The 19,560-nt window shown below is 47.4% G+C and overlaps 1 protein-coding gene across 1 annotated transcript in view; it reads left to right on the top strand.

Moving 5' to 3' along the window:
• The window catches only part of FRAS1 (Fraser extracellular matrix complex subunit 1), a 247,286-nt gene that overhangs the window by 123,781 nt on the left and 103,945 nt on the right, over positions 1 to 19,560 (top strand). The window contains exons 23-26 of the mRNA XM_083368033.1: positions 3,221 to 3,337; positions 14,006 to 14,120; positions 14,956 to 15,093; positions 17,965 to 17,997. Of these exons, the coding sequence (XP_083224159.1) occupies positions 3,221 to 3,337; positions 14,006 to 14,120; positions 14,956 to 15,093; positions 17,965 to 17,997 (403 nt within the window). The remainder of the gene's footprint in view (positions 1 to 3,220; positions 3,338 to 14,005; positions 14,121 to 14,955; positions 15,094 to 17,964; positions 17,998 to 19,560) is intronic.

The following is a 19,560-nucleotide window of genomic DNA, read 5'->3' as shown; positions in this document are numbered from 1 at the left end:
ATGACCCCGGGGCACTGCAACTGTCATAAGTACATGCCAGTTGCCAAGCATCCAAATTTTGATCACATGATCACAGGGATGCTGCAATGGCCGTAGGTTTGAAGAAATTGACATAAGTCAGTTTTCTTAAATTGCTGTTATAACTTTGAACAGTCACTAGATGAACTGTTGTAAGTCAAGGACCGCCTATATGGATTTTTCATTTCACAGCATGGTGGAGGGGAAAGCTGCAGGTTGAACTATTTTGCAACTGGAGGAATAATTATATAGTTTAACTTTGTGTGTGTGTGTGTGTGTCTGTAGGAAGTTAGAGAGAAGCTGTGCGTAGCTGTATTCTATCACAGAACTATAATCCATCTGTCAGGCCACAGATCAATGGCTAGTGACTGCTTGAAAAAATGCAGATGGATTGTTTTTTATTAATATTCTGGGAACTGCGTTTCCAGTGACCTCTTGCGAAATAGGTCTCCCCAAGCTCAGTTAGATATGTGCCATTTATTTCCCTTTCCACTGATTTTCCCCAGAGGTTCGCTTGACCAAACCCGTGACGGAGATCTATGAAAACTGTATATGTTGAGATCTCTTTTCTGGGGTGGGGGGGGAGGAAATATTCCACGCTCCATTTCTTTCACATTGCATGAGAGTGTAGGTCTCCATGCTTCCATTTATTGATTTCTCGGTCATTCCTTGGGGCAGCCCTTCGGAAATCTTCTGTCGATACAGGGGTATCGGTTGCATAGCTGCTGGGGCAGGATACACTCTGATAGGGCACAACGTTAATTTATTTATTGGCACCGTGTTTATTTATTTATTAGTAGTGTGTTACATTTATTATAGCTGCACACTCCAGAGGACTCTGGGTGGTTAGAGGATCCATCTAAGGGGCTGCCACAAAGAATAGGCAGCCTCTTTTTCCAAAGGACAAGAAGCAATGGATGAAAACTAAGCAAGCAGAGAAGCATCCCAGAACTAAGGAGAATGTTCCTGTCTGTTAGAACAATTAATCAGTGGAACAATTTGCCTGCAAAAGTTGTGGGGGTTTTGTAAGATGAAATTGGACAGGCATTTGTCTCAAATGGTATAGGGCAGGGGTGGGCAACCTTGGCTCTTTTATGACTCGTGGACAACTCCCAGAATTCCTGAGCCAGCATAGCTCAGCTTGGAAACCTCTCCCTTTCCCCTCAGCATGGCTGGCTCAGGAATTCTGGGAGTTGAAGTCCACGAGTCATAAAAGAGCCAAGGTTGCCTACCCCTGGTATAGGGTCTCCTGCTTAAGCAGGGGGTTGGACTAGACCTCCAAGCTCCCTTCCAACTTTGTTATTCTGTTATAAAGTGAGCACAAATCAATTAAAAGCACACAAGCTAAGACAGGGCAGACCCGACAAAAACCATCGTATCAATAAAAATGATAGGAACAGGATAAAAACCACAACAGGAGCTGCACAGGCTTCCTAACCTCAGGCCTGGGAAGACAGATAGATGTTAAGAGCCTTCCTGAATCGCAGGACAATGAGTGCCATCTGCATATGTAGGGCAGTGTTGCTCTACCGGGCAACCTTAAGATGAGTGGACTTCCAACTCCCAGAATTCTAGCTGGCTGGGGAATTCTGGGAGTTGTAGTCCACACACCTTGAAGTTGCCAAGGTTGGGAAACACTGCTTTAAGGGGATGCTCTTCCAGAGAGTAGGGACATTAACAGAGCTATGCTATTCTTATCACTTAAGTGAATCACTGCAGTGGTTAAGTTAGTTAACACGATTGTTAAGTGAATCCAGCATTCCCCATTTACTGTTGTGGCCCCGATCCCTGAGCCTGTCCTAACTGAGGAAAAGGACTCTGAGGATGATGGGGAGGAACTGGCAAGGCCTCCCTCTCTGGGACCCTCCCCTCTGGCAAGGCCTCCGTCTCCATCTGAAGGCCGACAGGAGCAGCCTGTGATTAGCCAGGCTGGGAGTGAGCCAGAGCAGTTGCAGCAGATGGAGAGCAGCGGAGATAAATCATGGCTAGATCCCCGAGAACGGCGCAGAGCCAAGCATTTACAGCAGCGTAGGAAGAATAGGAGGGTGAGGGATTAGCTGAGTCACTGAGCCACACCCCACAAGGTACAAAAGGGGGTGTGGCTGTTCTCAGGACTTTGTGACGAACAATAATTTAAATCAACTTCTGGTCACATCTTCGGAAGTCTGTCGGATTTATTATCTGTTTGAAACCCTGGCCTGAATTCTTGACAACGCTTCTGTACTTCTGTTTCTGGACTGTTTGCTTGGACTCATTTTGAGTAATTGTGTGGAAGTTATCTCACGAGCCTATTTTGGCTGACTGTATTTTGCTGCCAAGGCCTTATCAGAAGGCAATTACTAAAACCTGAGGAATTAACCCTTGCTAGTTGTGCCTGCTTGTCTGTCTGTTTGTAACTGGGGCGGGGGGGGGGTGAGAACAGAACATTGACTGCTTGTCAGAAGGTCGCAAAAGAGGATCACATGGCCCCCGGGACACTGCAACTGTCATGAATATTAGCCCGTTGCCAAGCGTCTGAATTTTGGATCACGTGTCCATAGGGATACTGCGATGGCTGTGTGAAAAATGGTTATAAGCCACTTTTTCCAGTGTTGTCACTTTGAACGGTCATGAAATAAATGGTTTGTAAGTCGAGGAATTGAAGTTTCGGAAAGAAAACATGAGGATGCATCTGCTGCTAAAAAGCTTGCGACTGTCCACCTTGCTGAAAGTAGACCTTAGAAGATGGTTCTCAGGTTCTCCTACTGAAAACATTTCGCCCGTAGGAAATCATGCTGCTGAGATTATTCAGAAGAGAAGCTGAGGTACAAGTAGTTCTCAATTTAGGACCACAATTGGGATTGGAACTTTAATCGTAAATCATTGCGATTGTAAGTTGAATCAGACCTGATTTTTACAGTTTTTGTTAAGCGAATCCAACTTCTCCAATGGGAATTATTATTATTTTGGGGGGGGGGGCTGGAAATTGGGGGGAAAAGGTGTGTGACCACAGGTGTGTGTGGGGGGCCCTGCAATAGGTGTAAGTGTGAATACAGGTTGTAAATCACTTTTTCCAAAGCTATTGTAACTTCAAACAGTTGTTGAGAACTGCCTGTAATCTCCCCGCTCCAGCAGTCTCATTTGTGCCCTACAGTCTTAACCTGTCATGATGCATAAAAGTCTCACTGCCTCTGTTTCCTTTCGTGTAATGTCATATTTGCAGGTCTCTGGTGCAGGCTTTCCACAGACCCGTCTTGAGACCCACTTGTTCAACATTGCCATCTTACCACCTAGCCTGGCGTCATCTGAGTCCTCCTCCAGATTTTCTTTTCATATGACGGTAAGTCCAGAATTACATTTCTCCAAGAATGCATCTTTCTCTCTATCTTATCTCTATCTCTATCTCTATCTCTATAACTCTCTCTCTCTCTCTCTCTCTCTCTCTCTCTCATCTCATCTATCTATCTATCTATCTATCTATCTATCTATCTATCTATCTATCTATCTATCTATCTATCTCTACCCACACACATACACAAACATATATCTCTATCTATATCTATATCTATATTTATCTAGCTATCTAGTTATCTATATCTCTGTATCTATATCTTATCTCTATATCTATCTATCTAGTTATCTATCTCTCTATATCTTATCTCTCTATATCTATCTGTCTGTCTATCTATCTATCTATCTGTCTGTCTGTCTATCGGTCTATCTCTATCTACCTACACACACACACACACACACACACAGACTTACTTTCAACCTGGAAGTGCCACGGTGCTTCTGACATGAATGCGATACAAATGGACCGGTGCCAAATATGGGGAGAAGGTAGTCAAGAAAAGTCAAGATGGTGTCAGTGATCTTGTCGTTGGTGTTTAATCCACATAGATTTCTTGGCGTAAGTACTGGCATGTATGGAAGTACCCCACATAACATTTCTTGGCATATATGGGAAGTACTACTTCTAGGTGTATTTTTTTTAGCTTCTTAAGATTTCCCTTTGGGACTGGAATGTCCTCTAATCTCTTTAAGATCATCATTCAGAATTCTTGTTCGCTGAATTTTTTAAAAAAGTGTTTTGGATGGGGAAGGCAAATGGGGCGGAGGAGAAAAGGACAAGGGCACCCTTCACCTTTTTCACACTGGCAATAACACTTTGCAAAATGATTTGAGCCATCTGTGCAGGTTAATTTAGAATGATAATGTCCTGCTTCTGCTTTTAAAGACTGACTCTCGCACAATTACTATGGTAACTTGTTAGAGCATGCACAGTCTTATTGCGTGAGATAACCCAGGAATAAACACAGTAAACAGTGGTCTATATTAAATGGTAGTTTATCTTACACTATCTACAATATCGTACACCAGGAACAATATACCTACACTTGTTAACACAGCAGGATCCAACACACCACAGTTACAGCAGGAAACGGAAGAGACAAACAAATCAGCAGAGCCTTCCCTTTTATACAGAGGCTCTTAAAGAGACACATACCCTGCTGAGTCATTCCCATCATTACATTTTAAATCTTACATTACATAAGCTGATTAGCTGTTAAATCAATACCTAGACATAACTCAGTTTACTCAAGGTCAAGGAGATAACAAAAAGACCGCAAACCAGAAAAGAGTCTCGGAAACTTGGCTGAGTCATTCATTTTTAAATAGGAGAGCGCAGAAGAATAGTCCAAGATCAGTCCAAGGTTCCACGAGCTAGGTCAGGGTTGTCAGCCAGTCCAGAGGCTGAATGATTTTCTTAAGCAGGATTCCCAAGAACTTCACACGAGAGCCAGATATCAGACAGCTGTTTTCAGTAAATAATATGAATCAGGACTGCCTCTTAAACTGAGTTGCAATCAGTTGTCCTCAGTCAAGATGACTGGGCTCAGCTTTGCAAAAAGCCTCAGAGAACATCTCTGCTTTTAATTCTGTTTGCTAATGTGAAGGCTGGGAGGCCTTTGTATCATCTCCTCTGACAGCTCCAGCTTTGCAGATGGTGCCTGGTTTTACATAGAAAGAATAGAATAGAGCTGGAAGGGACCTTGGAGGCCTTCTAGTCCAGCCCCCTGCTCAAGCAAGAGAACCTATACCATCTCAGACAGGTAATTGTCTATCTATCTTCTTAAAAATCTCCAGTGATGGAGTGCCCAAGATTTCTGGTGGCAAGCTGTTCCACTGGTTGATTGTCCTCACTGTCAGGAGGTTTCTTCTTAATTCCAGGTTGCTTCTCTCTTTGATTAGCTTCTAACTATTGTTTCTTGTCCTTCCCTCTGGTGAACACCTGACCCCCCCCCTTCTTTAAGGCAGCCGCTTAGATACCGGAATGCTGCTATCATGTCTCTCCTATTTCTTTTTTTCTTTTGATTAGCCAAGCCCAAGTCCTGCAGCCGTTCTTTGTATGTTTTGGTCTCCAGGCCTCTGATCATCTTAGTTGCTGTTTTCTGAATTTTTTTCCAGTCTGTCAACATCTTTTTTGTGATATGGTGACCAAAATTGGCTGCAGTATCCGAGGTGTGGTCTTACTAGGGCTTTATAAAGTGGTACTAATACTTTTGCGTGATTCTTTGCTTGTTGTCACCTTAAGCTGAGGTTCCACAGATTTAGCCAGAGAAGCTTCCTCAGAATCATATTCAGAGTCTGAGTCCTGGGCCATGACAACATTATACAGTTAGTCCTTAACTTAGGACCACAGTTAAGCCCAAAATTTAAGTTGCTAAGTAGATTTTGCCCCATTGTACGACCTTTCTTGCCACAGTTGTTAAGGGAATCACTGTAGCTGTTAGTAACATGGTTGCTAAGTGAATCTGGCTTTCCCGCTGACTCAAGAAGTTGACAAAAGTTGATCACGTGGCCCCGGGACACTGCAACCATCATAAATACAAGACAGTTGCCAAGTGTTCTGACTTTTGATCATGTGACCACGGGGATGTTATAACAGTCGTAAGTGTGAAAATTGGCCATTAAGTCACTTTTTTCTGATGCTGTTGTAACTTTAAATGGCCATTAAATGAACTGTGGTAAGTTGAAGACTACCTTTATCGGTTTAACATCCACTTGTGATTTTGATATTCCTGAAACCCTCATCCAGTATGGTTTTTGCCAGTTCAAACATCAGCCACTGAGTTGTTGTTACTTAACTGTCAAGGTCGTATAGGGACTGACGCGGTGGCTCAGTGGGTTAGGACGCTGAGCTTGTCGATCAGAAGGTCAGCAGTTTGGCGGGTCGAATCTCGAGTGCCGCATAACAGAGTGAGTGCCTGTTACTCGTCCCAGCTTCTGCCAATCTAGCAGTTTGAAAGCACGTAAAAATGCAAGTAGAAAAATAGGGACCACTCTGGTGGGAAGGTAACAGCGTTCCGTGCGCCTTTGGCGTCTAGTCATGCCGGCCACATGACCACGGAGACGTCCTTGGACAAGCGCTGGCTCTTCGGCTTTGAAACAGAGATGAGCACCGGCCCCTAGAGTCAGAAACGACTAGCACGCATGTGCGGGGGAACCTTTACCTTTTTAACGTGGTCCCCTTGGGCAGCCATAAGGAGCATGGCGTCCATAGAATTCACCCCCAAAAAACAACAGTCTCATAACAAAGGGTGGAATCTTATGAGATTACCAAATTTCCTATGATCAGATTCTCTTGTGATTTCAGGAAAGAAAGCCAGCATGTTATGAGATCTCCAGAGGAGAAGGTTGAAATCTTTGGTGCTCTCAGAAGATTTCCGCCCTGTTTTAATACGATTCTTTTAAAAACAATCATTTTTTGACACTTAACACCCTGCAAGCCAAATTGCCCGATGGTGCCCAGCACTTTAAAAAGTTGCAAATTCTCGGCCTTTCGTGTAGCTTAGAATTATCACCTGTATTTTTTTATGGTAAAAGAAATGGTTGCCCTGCTCTCTAGCATCAATTGGATGAACGTGGGAATGAGAGAACAAAGGTTAGGAGTCAAACCCCCCCCCTTTTTTTCCCCCAATGAATGGCATTTGACTCTTGAAAAGGGGACTTTTGTAAGATTGCCTGCCTAAGTTAATGAATGCAACTTTCAGCTATAGTTTCATTCTTTGTCTTTTGTCTCCTTCCCTCCCTTCTCTTTAAGAGTCTATATTCTTGCCCTCCGTGACCAACGGAAGGTCAGACAGTTTGACATTTGTTCAAAGACCTGGGTGTTAGGCTTGGGCGTCTGTGGGAACAATCTGTGGATTGTACAGGTTTGGATCAGCTCTGTTCTTAATTTGTTCTGTGTGGCTTCTGAGTCTTTTGGTCTTGGGGACAGAAGGGTTTGAATTAGGATCAGGGACACCGGGGTTCAGATCCCCCCTAAGTCCTGAGGCTCAAAGTGACTTTGGATCTGTTCTTCTGTCTCGGCCCAACCTACTCACAAAATGGGTCATTTGGGGAAACATTGGAGGAGGGAGCGTTCTGCATGTTGCCTTGCGCTGATGGACGGGTTGTTTGCTTGTTTGTTATTGATTTATTTATTCGTAAAATTTATTAGCCACCCATCTTGCCACACGGTAACTCTGGCAGTGTGTCCCAAAGGTGGTTTTTTCTCTCCGAGGCAGCTGTTTTTTTCTGGGTTTTTCTTCGGAGACGTTTCGCTTCTCAGTCATCCAGATCGTGGTTGTCCCAAAGGTGCTTTTTTCCCAAGAGGCGACTGGGCTTCCTTCTTCATCAAATGGAATCAAGTTTGTTCTCTGCATACATATATAGTTTAATTTAGGGTCATTGAATACAGTCAGGGAATCCAGATTCTGGGCCAGTCCCTAACTCTCAGCCTATTAACTTCTCTTAAAGCGAACTTGTTTTGGAGAAAATTGGAGTAGAGAGTACCATCTACGTCATTCTGAACTCCTGGTGGATAATTCAACTCTGTGGCTATTTCCTTTCTGAATTGGAAGAATGCATGTGTTTAACATCCTTTTTTGACCCTGTAATCCCTTAATTCGGGGTAGAATCAGGGTAGCTAGATGGAGCTGAGCGTTTACTGACCGGATGCCCTTCCTGGCGCCACACAGAGTTCGCCGGAAATATATATTTTTTTCTTTGCGCCCCAGGAGAGGAACACCTAGGATTGAACACTCAACCTTTTGATTGGAAGGGGAGAGTCTTTACCACTAGGTCACCACGCGTGTGGTGCTAAGTCATTGAAAAGTGTGAGTGGTATTGTGTAGTGGGTCCGACGCAAGAGAGACGCCAGCCGGTGTGTGAGTTCAGCTCTTTATTGGAAGGGGAAGTGAACTGAGGAATGAGGGCTACCTGGCCTCCTTATACACCTGGCCAGGTAAGCTAACAGCCAATGGGGTTGGCCCTAGGTTTCCAGCCGAAACTGTCCAGGCCAACGCCCCCTGAGGGCTGTTGCTATGCAGATGCCTGCATACATAACACCCCTCCCCCCTTAGAGAAGACCCACATAACAACAACAACATGCAACTACTATAACTATGAGTATATATATAAAAAAAACAGTGGCGTCCTTGTGTGAGGATCACTTGCACACATAGTCCGACAGGTAGGCTGGTGTCCTGTGTGGACGGGTGGATCGTCTGGGTGTGCTTGGCCCCTGGGCTTGGACCGTGGGTTCCTGAGGCCTTTGTGCAGGGCTGCAAGGAGCCGGCATCAGGAAGTCCTCCTCCTCTGGTCCCTGCCCTGTGACGTCCTCAGCTGGGTTGACCCCTCCTGGAGTGTGGTCCTCCTGTTGATCGTGTGCGTTGAGTTCAGGGACGTGTGTGACGCGCTCAGGGGCGTGTGTGACGTGCTCAGGGACTCTTCCTCTGAGCTGATCGATGTGTCGCCTTATGCGTCTGTCCCCCTCCACCCCTACAATGTACGAAAGGGGTCCTGTTTTCCCGACCACTGTCCCCGGAACCCAAGGATGTCCAACCCCATAGTTCCTTGCCCAGACCAGGTCCCCCAGGTTGAGGACCCTGTGTGTGGATGATGATGGCAATGGTGATGGTAGTGATGCTGGTGGTGATGGTGATGATGGTGATGTTGCCCTACCGGTTTCGGCTGCTACCCGGTCTGGGTGTAGGCGGTCCAGCTTGGTGATGAGGCGCCGTCCCCATCGCAGTTCTGCTGGGCTCTTGCTGGTAGCCACGCATGGTGTTGTGTGTTGGGCTAGTAAAAATTTGGCTAGTCTGTGGTGCCAGTCCCCGCTGATGATGCGCCGGAGTGCGTCTTTGGTCGTCCTTACCATCCGTTCGGCCTGCCGAAGGATGGCGCAGAGGTGGCGTGCCTAATCCAGTTCGCCTTCAAGAACGCCTGGAAATCAGCAGCAGTAAACTGAGGCCCATTATCAGACACAATTACGTCGGGGAGGCCGTGTGTGGCAAAGAGAGCTCTGAGCACCTGGATTGTCCTCCCCGAGGTCATGTTGGGGACAGGGACTACCTCTAACCACTTGGAGTGACTGTCCACCACTACTAAAAATAGTTGACCCTGGAATGGCCCCGCATAGTCAATGTGAATGCGGGACCATGGCGTGTGTGTGGCCTCCCACCGGTGTACTGGTGCATGTGGCACTTCTGGCCTGGATCTCTGGCACGTATAACAGGCCTTGACCCGATCCTCAACCTCCTTGTCCAACCCGGGCCACCAGAGGTAGCTCCTAGCCAGTGCCTTCATCCTGACCACCCCCGGGTGCCCTTCGTGTAAGGAGTCCAATACCCTGGCGCGTAGTGCGGGTGGAATGATGACCCTGCTACCCCAAAGGAGGCACCCTTTGTGTGTGGAGATTTCATCGCGTCTAATGAAATAGAAACTCTGGTTCCGGGGATTTGTCCTGCCACCCTGTGCAAACCCATGAGTGCACCCTGCCCATGATGTTGTCTGTGGCTGTGTGGCTGGCAATGTCCTTGGCAAGAACTGGGCACTCGGGTAGTTCGTGCAGGGCTAGGATCTGTGTGGCTGGTGCCGGGTCTGGGTCGTGTGTGTCTAGGGGGAGCCTACTTAGACCGTCTGCATGGCCCATCTCCTTCCCTGGCTTGTGTACCAGCTTGCAATTGTATGCTGCAAGGAAGATGGACCACCGGAGCATCCTGGGGGACAGAATCTGGGGGGTTTGCCTGTCTGTGGTGAACAGGCCCAGGAGTGGTTTGTGGTCCGTGAAGACAGTGAACTCCCTGCCATATAAGTAATCATGGAATTTCTTGATTCCTGCCACGATTGCCAGGGCTTCTTTGTCTATTTGGGCGTAGTTTCTTTCTGCTCCAGACAGTGTCCTAGAATAGTATGCTATGGGGACTTTTGCCCCGTTGGGCTCAAGGTGGCTTAGGACAGCGCCCACACCATAAGGGGATGCATCGGAGGCGATACAAATGGGCTTGGACTCGATGAAATGGGTTACTGTGGACTTGTCCGACAGCAATGCCTTCAGGGCCTTGAAGCTCTGATCATGGGTGGCCGTCCAGGCCCATGTTGCCTGTTTGTCTAGCAGCCTGTGGAGCGGTTTAGCGATGGCTGCCTTGTGTGGGAGGAATGTATGGTAGAAATTCAGCAGATCCAGGAATGCCTGAAGCTCTGCTTTGTTCTTGGGTGTGGGTGCTAGTTTGATGGCCCTCACCTTGGATTCTGTGGGGTGGATTCCCCTGGCGTCTACTCTGAACCCCAAAAATTCTGTGGAAGGAACGCCTATGCTGCATTTTTCCTTTTTGAGTTTGAGGCCAGCTGTGCGCAGCCTTGCCAGCACTTCCCTAAGCCTCCCTGCCAGTTCCTCTGCTGATGCTCCTGCAATCAGGATGTCATCAAAATAGGGGCAGACTCCTGGAATGCCCTTGAGTGTCTTTTCCATAACCTCCTGGAAAATGCCGGGAGCAACGCTGACTCCAAACTGCAGCCTGTTCACCCGGAACGCCCCCCTATGGGTTACTATGGTTTGGATGTCAGCTGTTTCCCTAGTGACCGTGAGTTGCTGGTACGCCTGTGCAAGATCGAGCCTTGCAAAAATGGCGCCGCCTTGGAGGGAAGCGAGAACGTGGCTGACCGCGGGAACCGGGTAAGCGTGCGGGTTTAGGGCGCGGTTCACCGAACACTTATAGTCGGCGCAGATCCTTATTTCCCCGTTGGATTTGAGGGGGGTCACGATGGGGGTTTCCCACTCCCCTCCATCTACAGGCTCTAAGATTCCCTGGGCCACCAACTTGTCTAGTTCGCGCTTGATTTTGTGTTTGAGCGCAAACGGGACTCGCCGCGGCCGGACCCTAACGGGGGAGACGTTCGAGTTAAGCTTGAATGATATGGGGGCCCCGGTGTACTTGCCTAATGACCCGTCGAAGACGTCGGCGAACTCCCGGCAAACGGCCTCAACGGAGTCCCCCTGGATCCGATGGATCCCGGATACTGAGATTCCCAGGGCCTCAAACCAGTCCAGCCCGACCAGGCTGGCTCTGCGGCCCTCTACCACTACAACATCCAGTTGTCCTTCGCGACCCTTAAACCCCACTGAAATGGTGGCCTCCCCCTTCACCTTGACCGGCGAATTCTGAAAATCGGTCAGGGTTAATTTAGTAGGCCGTAATTTAATCCGTTGCTTGCTCCGGCTAATTGTGTGGTTAAGGGTCTTGTCCAAAATAATCGAGACCGCTGATCCAGAGTCAAGCTCCATGCTGCAAGGGACACCTTGCAAACGGATTGTTAATCTAATTTTGGGTTTGAGCAGCCGGAGGCTACCCATATGGTTAATGGCCAGCCGGCTCTTGACATAGCCAATTTTTGTTTTGGTGGGGGCCCCAGTACCTTCGAACGGTGGTTCCTCCGGCTGCAGCTCGTGGATCTCCTCTCGGGGGGGGCGGCTACGGCAGACGGCGGCTATGTGGCCTGTTTTCTTGCAGGCCTGGCACGTGACGGACCGGAACTTGCAGAGGCTGCGCATGTGGTTCACACCACACCCTGCGCACCTCTGGGGAACGGCAGTGTAGCTGGGAGGCCTGGGCCTGTCTGGGCGTCTGGCTCGCTGGTCGGGGGTCGACTTCCGCTGGAGGAGGTCGATGCTCAGGTCGTCCTCCTCTGTGGCCCCTTGCCGGCGGACGCCGGTTGCCTGGTTGCCGGGCCGGGTTCCCTGGCAGGCTTGGACGGCCCCGGAGGCCGCTTCGTGGGCTAGGATGTCGTCCTCGGCTTCCTGGAGAGAGACCTCCTCTCTTTCGAACAGGCGCTCCTGCAACCGCCTGTCGCGTAGGCCGCAAATCAGCCGGTCCCGTAGTCGCTCCTCCAAATTTGTGAACCTGCAAGCGACGGCAGCTTCCCGTAGGGTGGCGAGGAAGTCGGCACCGGTCTCGTCGGGGCGCTGGTCCCTTTTCTCAAATTGTGACCGTGCGGCCACCTTGGAGCGCCGGGGCCTGAAATGTGTGTTGAGCCTGGCCACGAGGTCTCGGTACGCGACGGTGTTGATGGCCTCCTGGGGGAACAGGTTCGCGGTGACTTCCAGCAGCGCTGGTCCCCCAAGGCAGAGCAGGGCGGCCGCCTTTGCACCGTCCTCCGATATCTGATTGAACCGCATGTACAGTTCAACGTGAGCCAGGTAACGGGTCCAGGTTTCGGGGCGGCGGGTCTCGAATTCGCGGGGTTGTCCGGCTCTAGCCATGGCGGCAGTTGGTCGTGGATGTGGCGCTTGGCGTTGCCGGTTCGGCTGGCGGTCGTGGGGGGAAGAAGGAAAAATGCCTTTCCCTTCAGCTCGCGGAGCGTTTCCCCAGTGACTTCAGCTCTTGGTCGGCAGCAATCCCATCCTCGTCGCCACTATTGTGTAGTGGGTCCGACGCAAGAGAGACGCCAGCCAGTGTGTGAGTTCAGCTCTTTATTGGAAGGGGAAGTGAACTGAGAAATGAGGGCTACCTGGCCTCCTTATATACCTGGCCAGGTAAGCTAACAGCCAATGGGGTTGGCCCTAGGTTTCCCGCCGAAACTGTCCAGGCCAACGCCCCCTGAGGGCTGTTGCTATGCAGATGCCTGCATACATAACAAGTGGCTTCCGTAGAAGTTCAGTAAAGGTTAGCATATTTCTAGCACTTGAAAATATTTGGTGAAGTTAATCTGCCTTGGAATCATTTGACGTAACTCTTTTCAGTCCTCACCTTTCTTTAAACCGGTGTTTCTCAACCTTACAATTTTAAGATGAGTGGCTGGCTGGGTAATTCTGGGAGTTGAAGCCCACTCATTTTAAAAATTGATTGATAAGGTTGAGAAACATGGGTCTAAACGGAATGCTTTCTTCCAAACAAAGACCTATTCATTGAATAGGGTCAGGGAATCCAGATTCTGGGCCCACTGCCAGAACCAGGTCTTTGGCGCCTTCCGAAAGAGTTTTAGAGTGGGGGCCCGTCTAATCTCTGGGGGGAAATGATGTTCCAGTGAGAGGGAGCCGCCACGGAGAAGGCCCTTCTTTTGGGACCTGCCAGATGTTTCTCGTTAGGTGGGGACAGGATCCGCAACATACCTTGCCTCCCCGCTCTAGTGGGTCGGGTAGATGTGACCGGCAAGAGACAGTCCCTCTGATAATCTTCCTCCCAGTTTAACGCACACACACCCACAACCTAGCCCAATGATTGGGGAAAGGCCAGGTCTTCACCGTCAGGATTCCCGGAGGAAAAAACTGAGTATAAGTACACATAGGTAAAGTAAAGGTAAAGGTTCCCCTGCACATGTGTGCTAGTTGTTTCCAACTCTAGGGGCCGGTGCTCATCTCCATTTCAAAGCCGAAGAGCCAGCGCTTATCCGAGGACGTCTCCGTGGTCATGTGGCCGGCATGACTAGAAGCCAAAGGTGCACGGGACGCTGTTACCTTCCCACCGTAGTGGTCCCTATTTTTCTACTTGCATTTTTACGCGCTTTTGAACTGCTAGGTTGGCAGAAGCTGGGACGAGTAACAGGCGCTCACTCTGCTACGCGGCACTCGAGATTTGACCCGCCAAACTGCCGACCATCTGATCGACAAGCTCAGCGTCCTAACCCACTGAGCCACCACGTCCCTTATAAGTACACATGCATTTGGTAAATATCTATCTTTCAGGCACTGGAAGATCGTGTGACCCCTATTCGACCGCATCACCTCTCTTTTGTCAACTCGCAAACTCCAAGTGAAGAAATCACGTACAACGTGACCGTACCCTTGCCTCCAGATCAAGGCAAGATCATTTCATATATATATAAAAAAAATGTTTCTCTGTCATCGTTTTACAACTGAAATTGGTAGGCCGGTAGCCAGGAGGGTCAGTTGGAGGATACAGGCTTGGCTGAAAGTATTTATAAATTAAGAAGTTCAGGGGAAATGACTGAACTGTCTTTGGGTGATAGGTGAAGGGTTGCCAAATGTCTCTCTCTCCATCTTAAACGAGAGAAATTAAGCAAAATGGTGACCCTTCAAAACTGGGCAGTAGAGTGCAAATTTGAATTCATATGCACCTTTCTTGCACTTGTCAGGATAGTGAATTGAGGACTGTAGGTGGTTTCTGCAGAACTATCTAATGTCCTGGCTGGGATTAAAATCTGAACTGGGGAAGAATTGCAGGACAGAAGATTCATATCATGTTTGAAGCAAGCTTTGCAAGCTCCCAAGACTCATGTTTACAAGCTCCATAATCGAGATTGGAGTGGCCACGAGCACTACAAGTCTTGAGTTTTGATAAGTCCCATATAAAATCCAGAGAAATCCTGACTGGTTAATCAGAAACTAGCCAGCCATATTTATCAACAAATGTTAAGCAAGATGGAAGGAATGGCTGGTTGAAGCAAATGCAGGTTTAAGTATGTTAAGTATGTTATGTGGACAAAACCGCTCTGACATTATGGACCAATCAGCAACACTTTGGAAGAACACAACTGCAGTCTTACGGAAAGCACATTTGTTAGAATTCATGTTTCATATTTGACTACTGTATTTATTTACCTAATAATTATAGATTGTTTATAGTCTCTTGAGATTAGCTAAGAAACAAATAAATTCTCTGTCCACTGCAACAGGTTTGGTGGAGCACATTGACAAACCATCCATCCCGGTAGCCTCTTTTACCCAAACTGACATCAACAGTGGCAAAATTGTCTATCGTCCACCTAGTGCTGGATCACATATTAGGGAGCTGATGGAATTCTCCTTTGCTGGTAAGAATTTAATTCACTGATTAGCACTCATTCCTTAGATTCCCATTCATAACTCCCTAACTTTCTATAAACCAGTGTTTCTCAGCAACTTTAAAGATGAGTGGAGGTCAATTAGCTGGTTGGGGAATTCAACACACAACTTGAAGTCGCCGAGGTTGAGAAACACTGATCTTCTAGACCAGGAGTCTTCAAACTTGGCCCTTTTATGACTTGTGGACTTCAAGTCCCAGAATTCCTCAGCCAGTTTCAGTTTTCAGTTTCAGTTTTATTTGATTTCTATACCTCCCTTCTCCCTAGGGACTCAGGGCGGTTCACAGGGCATATATAAATAACGATACAAAAGTTAAAAGGAAATTAAACCAGTGCCCAGTTAAAAAACAGTAATAAAATAGTAAAAAACACCAATTTAAAAACCCATAATCCCCCATCAGGCCAGACCAGCTAATTCAAATAAATGGATCTTCAGCTCGCGGCGGAAGGTTCGGAGGTCTGATGCCATCTGGAGCTCAACCGGCAGTTGGTTCCATAATGCCGGAGCGCCTACAGAGAAGGCCCTCCCCCTGGGGGCCACCAGTCGGCATTCCCTGACCGGAGGCACCCTGAGGAGGCCCTCTCTGTGGGCACGTACTGGGCGGAGGGAAGTGTGCCTGGCTGAGGAATTCTGGGAGTTGAAGTCCACAAGTCATAAAAAGGCCAAGTTTGAAGACCCCTGTTCTAGACCAGAGGTCCCTATCCTTTTGGGCACCAGGGACCGGTTCTGTGGAGAAACGTTTTTCCATGAACCAGAGGGTGCGCCTGTATCCCACGGATGGGGCTTTCCTTGTGTGGACCGGTTGTTGGCATGCCACGGCCTGGTATCAGTCCATGGACCAGGGGTTGGGGGACCCCTGTTCTAGACAATGGTGGGAATGTTGAGCAATAGAGTTTAACAATATTTTAAGGGTCTGAAGTCCCAGCCATAAACAAAGCCAATGAACCACATGGAAGATGCTGGGTCAAATGCCTACTAAGAATCTGTGACATTAAAAAAATTTTTTTGCCACCCTCAAAACAAAACATTATGATGAGGTGGGAATATCTTATGGTTTTACCCTAGAGCTGGGGTAGGCAACCTTGGCTCTTTTATGACTGGTGGACTTCAATTCCCAAAATTCCTGAGCCAGCATGGCTCAGCTTGGAAACTCTTTTCCCCTCAGCATGGCTGGCTCAGGAATTCTGGGAGTTGAAGTCCACGAGTCATAAAAGAGCCAAGGTTGCCTACATCTGTTCTAAACCAAGGGTGGGGAACGATGGTTCTTTTATGACTGGTGGTCTTCAACTCCCAAAATTCCTGAGCCAGTATGGCTCAGCTTGGAAACTCTCCCTTTCCCCTCAGCATGGCTGGCTCAGGAATTCTGGGAGTTGAAGTCCACGAGTCATAAAAGAGCCAAGGTTGCCTACTTCTGCCCTAGAGATATCACAGAAATGTTATTCAGATACATTTTTTTCAGAGATGCTTGGTGAATGTAGAACATTATGCTTCCATTGGCCCCTCTCTTTGGTTGCAAAGTTTTTGCCAAGTCCAATATCCTGATATTTAAAGGTAAAGGTAAAGGTTCCCCCGCACATGTGTGCTAGTCGTTTCCAACTCTAGGGGCCGGTGCTCATCTCCGTTTCAAAGCTGGAGAGCCAGTGCTTGTCCAAGGATGTCTCCGTGGTCATGTGGCTGGCATGACTAGAGGCCAAAGGCGCATGGAGCGCTGTTACCTTCCCACCGTAGTGGTCCCTATTTTTCGACTTGCATTTTTACGTGCTTTCGAACTACTAGGTTGGCAGAAGCTGGGACGAGTAACAGGCGCTCACTCTGTTACACGGCACTCGGGATTCGACCCGCCAAACTGCCGACCATCTGATCGATAAGCTCAGCGTCCTAACCCACTGAGCCACCGCATCCCATCCTGATATTTAGGATGCCACAAAAGGAAATAATGAAGACTGGTTAAACACCAGCATCTTTGTGACATAGCAGTCCATCCAGTTTGTTGGGTTAATATTAATTCTGCCTGCAGTGCAACCCCCTCATAATTTTCCCATTCGGTCTAATATATGGCCATCAGTGATTTGTGGGGCCGCGCATGTGTTTCACAATGAAATTTTACAGCAATTATACCACTAATCATCAGCTGAGTATCAGTTCATGAATTAATATCAGCTCATGAAATTCTCTGGGCTCCTATCAGATTGCCTGCACCATTAGGCATTCTTTAGAAGTTATACCTTAGATGCAATTATGGTCCAAACAGCTGTTATTTCCCACATCTGCAAAAAGAAGCAAACATACAAAGCAATCTTCCAATAGGAACTTGCAGGCCTTTATCAGGAAAAATGCAACCTGCTGTGTTTACCCTCCTAGCACCGAAACACAAGGGCTGCATAATTTATCAAAACGAATGAGAGCTGTAGTGTAACAATCTGCCAAAAGCTGAAAGCCGGGCATTTTTCAAACGAACTTCTTTTTTCTCACATTTTAGAGATGTATGTTGTGTCAGCCCTTGTTATAAACAGGCCTAAAGTATTCAATCAGAATAAGAGTTGGAAGGGCCTACCACATATTGCTTCAAAATAAAATATTTTGAAATCTTTACCCACATAGAAAACTATTTTTCTTGTCTATTTTAAGACAAACTATTTTGTCTTAATTATCTTGCAAATGGTGGTCCAAAGTCTGCTGAGAATGTAATCAGTATTTCCAAATACAGCTGGACTTGTGACTTTCCCCTTCCACAAATTTTTTGTGACATCACACCTGCGGTGGATCTGCGGTAGTTTGTATTGTGTGATTCCAAATGCTGCAAACAATTGTGTTTTCCTGATCTCTTTTATCTCCTCTAGGTCTTCCAGAATCGATTAACTTTCGTTTTACAGGTATGTGGATATTTTGTTGTATTTATACTTCATTCTATCTGTTTTGAAGACCTTATAACCCACCTAATAAACACGAAATAGAGTTTTGAAATAGGAGACTTGGTGATAGATCAAACACTGAGGAGTCCTTGGTGCTCTCTAAGCTTGGTTATTTGCTTTCATTTCATGACCCAACTAGATAATATTTTATTTATTCTATTTTTTTTTATCCCACCTTTATTATTTCTATAAATCATTCAAGGCAGCGAACATACCTAATACACCTTCCTCCTGTTATTTTCCCCACAAAATAAGGGAGGTGAATTGAGCTGGAAGAGTGACTGGCCCAAAGTTACCCAGCCGGCTTTTGTACCTAAGGCGGGACTAGAACGCACCATCTCCTGGTGATTGACTCAAAGTCACCCAGCTGGCTTTCATGCCTAAGGTGGAACTAGAACTCACCATCTCCTGGTGATTGGCCCAAAGTTACCCAGCTGGCTTTTGTGTCTAAGGTGGGACTAGAACTCAACATCTCCTGGTGATTGACCGAAAGTCACCCAGCTGCCTTTCATGCCAAAGGCAGGACTAGAAGTCACCATCTCCTGGTGATTGGCCCAAAGTCACCCAGCTGGCTTTCATGCCTAAGGTGGGACTAGAACTCACCATCTCCTGGTGTTTGGCCCAAAGTCACCCAGCTGGCTTTCATGCCTAAAGTGGAACTAGTGCTCACCATCTCCTGGTGCTTGGCCCAAAGTCACCCAGCTGGCTTTCATGCCAAAGGCGGGACTAGAACTCACCATCTCCTGGTGTTTGGCCCAAAGTCACCCAGCTGGCTTTCATGCCTAAAGTGGAACTAGTACTCACCACCTCTTGGTGCTTGGCCCAAAGTCACCCAGCTAGCTTTCATACCTAAGGCAGGACTAGAACTCACCATTTCCCGGCTTTAACCACCAATCAGGATAATGAAACATCTGCAAGCAAACAACCAAACTCAGAGAGTGCCAAGGGCTCCAAAGTTGCACATATTCTCTTCTATTAGATCAAACACTTTCAAACAGCTGCAAAATTATTGGTGACAACATTTGGGGATGCTGGAGAGTTTGCAAGCAAACCCCAATTTTTTTTTCTTTTTTCATCTGGATTTCCCTCCCCCCCCTCAGCTTCTTAGATGCATCCATCTAAGTCAGGCATGTCAAACTGCTAGCCCGCGGGCTGGATGCATTGTATTGAAACCGAACCTTCCCCATGGCCGGCAATGGGGAAAAAGTCGTGATACATCGCGCGACGTCACGTAACGTCACGAGTTTGACATGCCTGATCTAAGTCAAGAGGACTATAAAAAAAAGTACTGAAGCTTTCACCAACTCTGCTGATGTGAGGGAATGCTTCATCTTTCCTTCCCTGCTTCATTCCTCTAGTAGTACTCTCAGCTTTCTCCCCGCCCCCCGTGCTACTATTCATCTAAGGCACAGGAATATATATATTTTTAAAAAGGCTCCTTATTCTTGCCCCACCTTTGTAATGATATAGGGCTGCTTTTCTAACTTGGCAAGTTTAAAATGTGTGGACTTCAGCTCCCAGAAT

The sequence above is a fragment of the Vipera ursinii genome, assembly GCF_947247035.1.
Source record: "Vipera ursinii genome assembly, chromosome: 7".
NCBI lineage: Eukaryota > Metazoa > Chordata > Lepidosauria > Squamata > Viperidae > Vipera > Vipera ursinii.
Note: the sequence above shows the minus strand (reverse complement) of the source record. Positions and strands in the feature narration are given on the sequence as shown.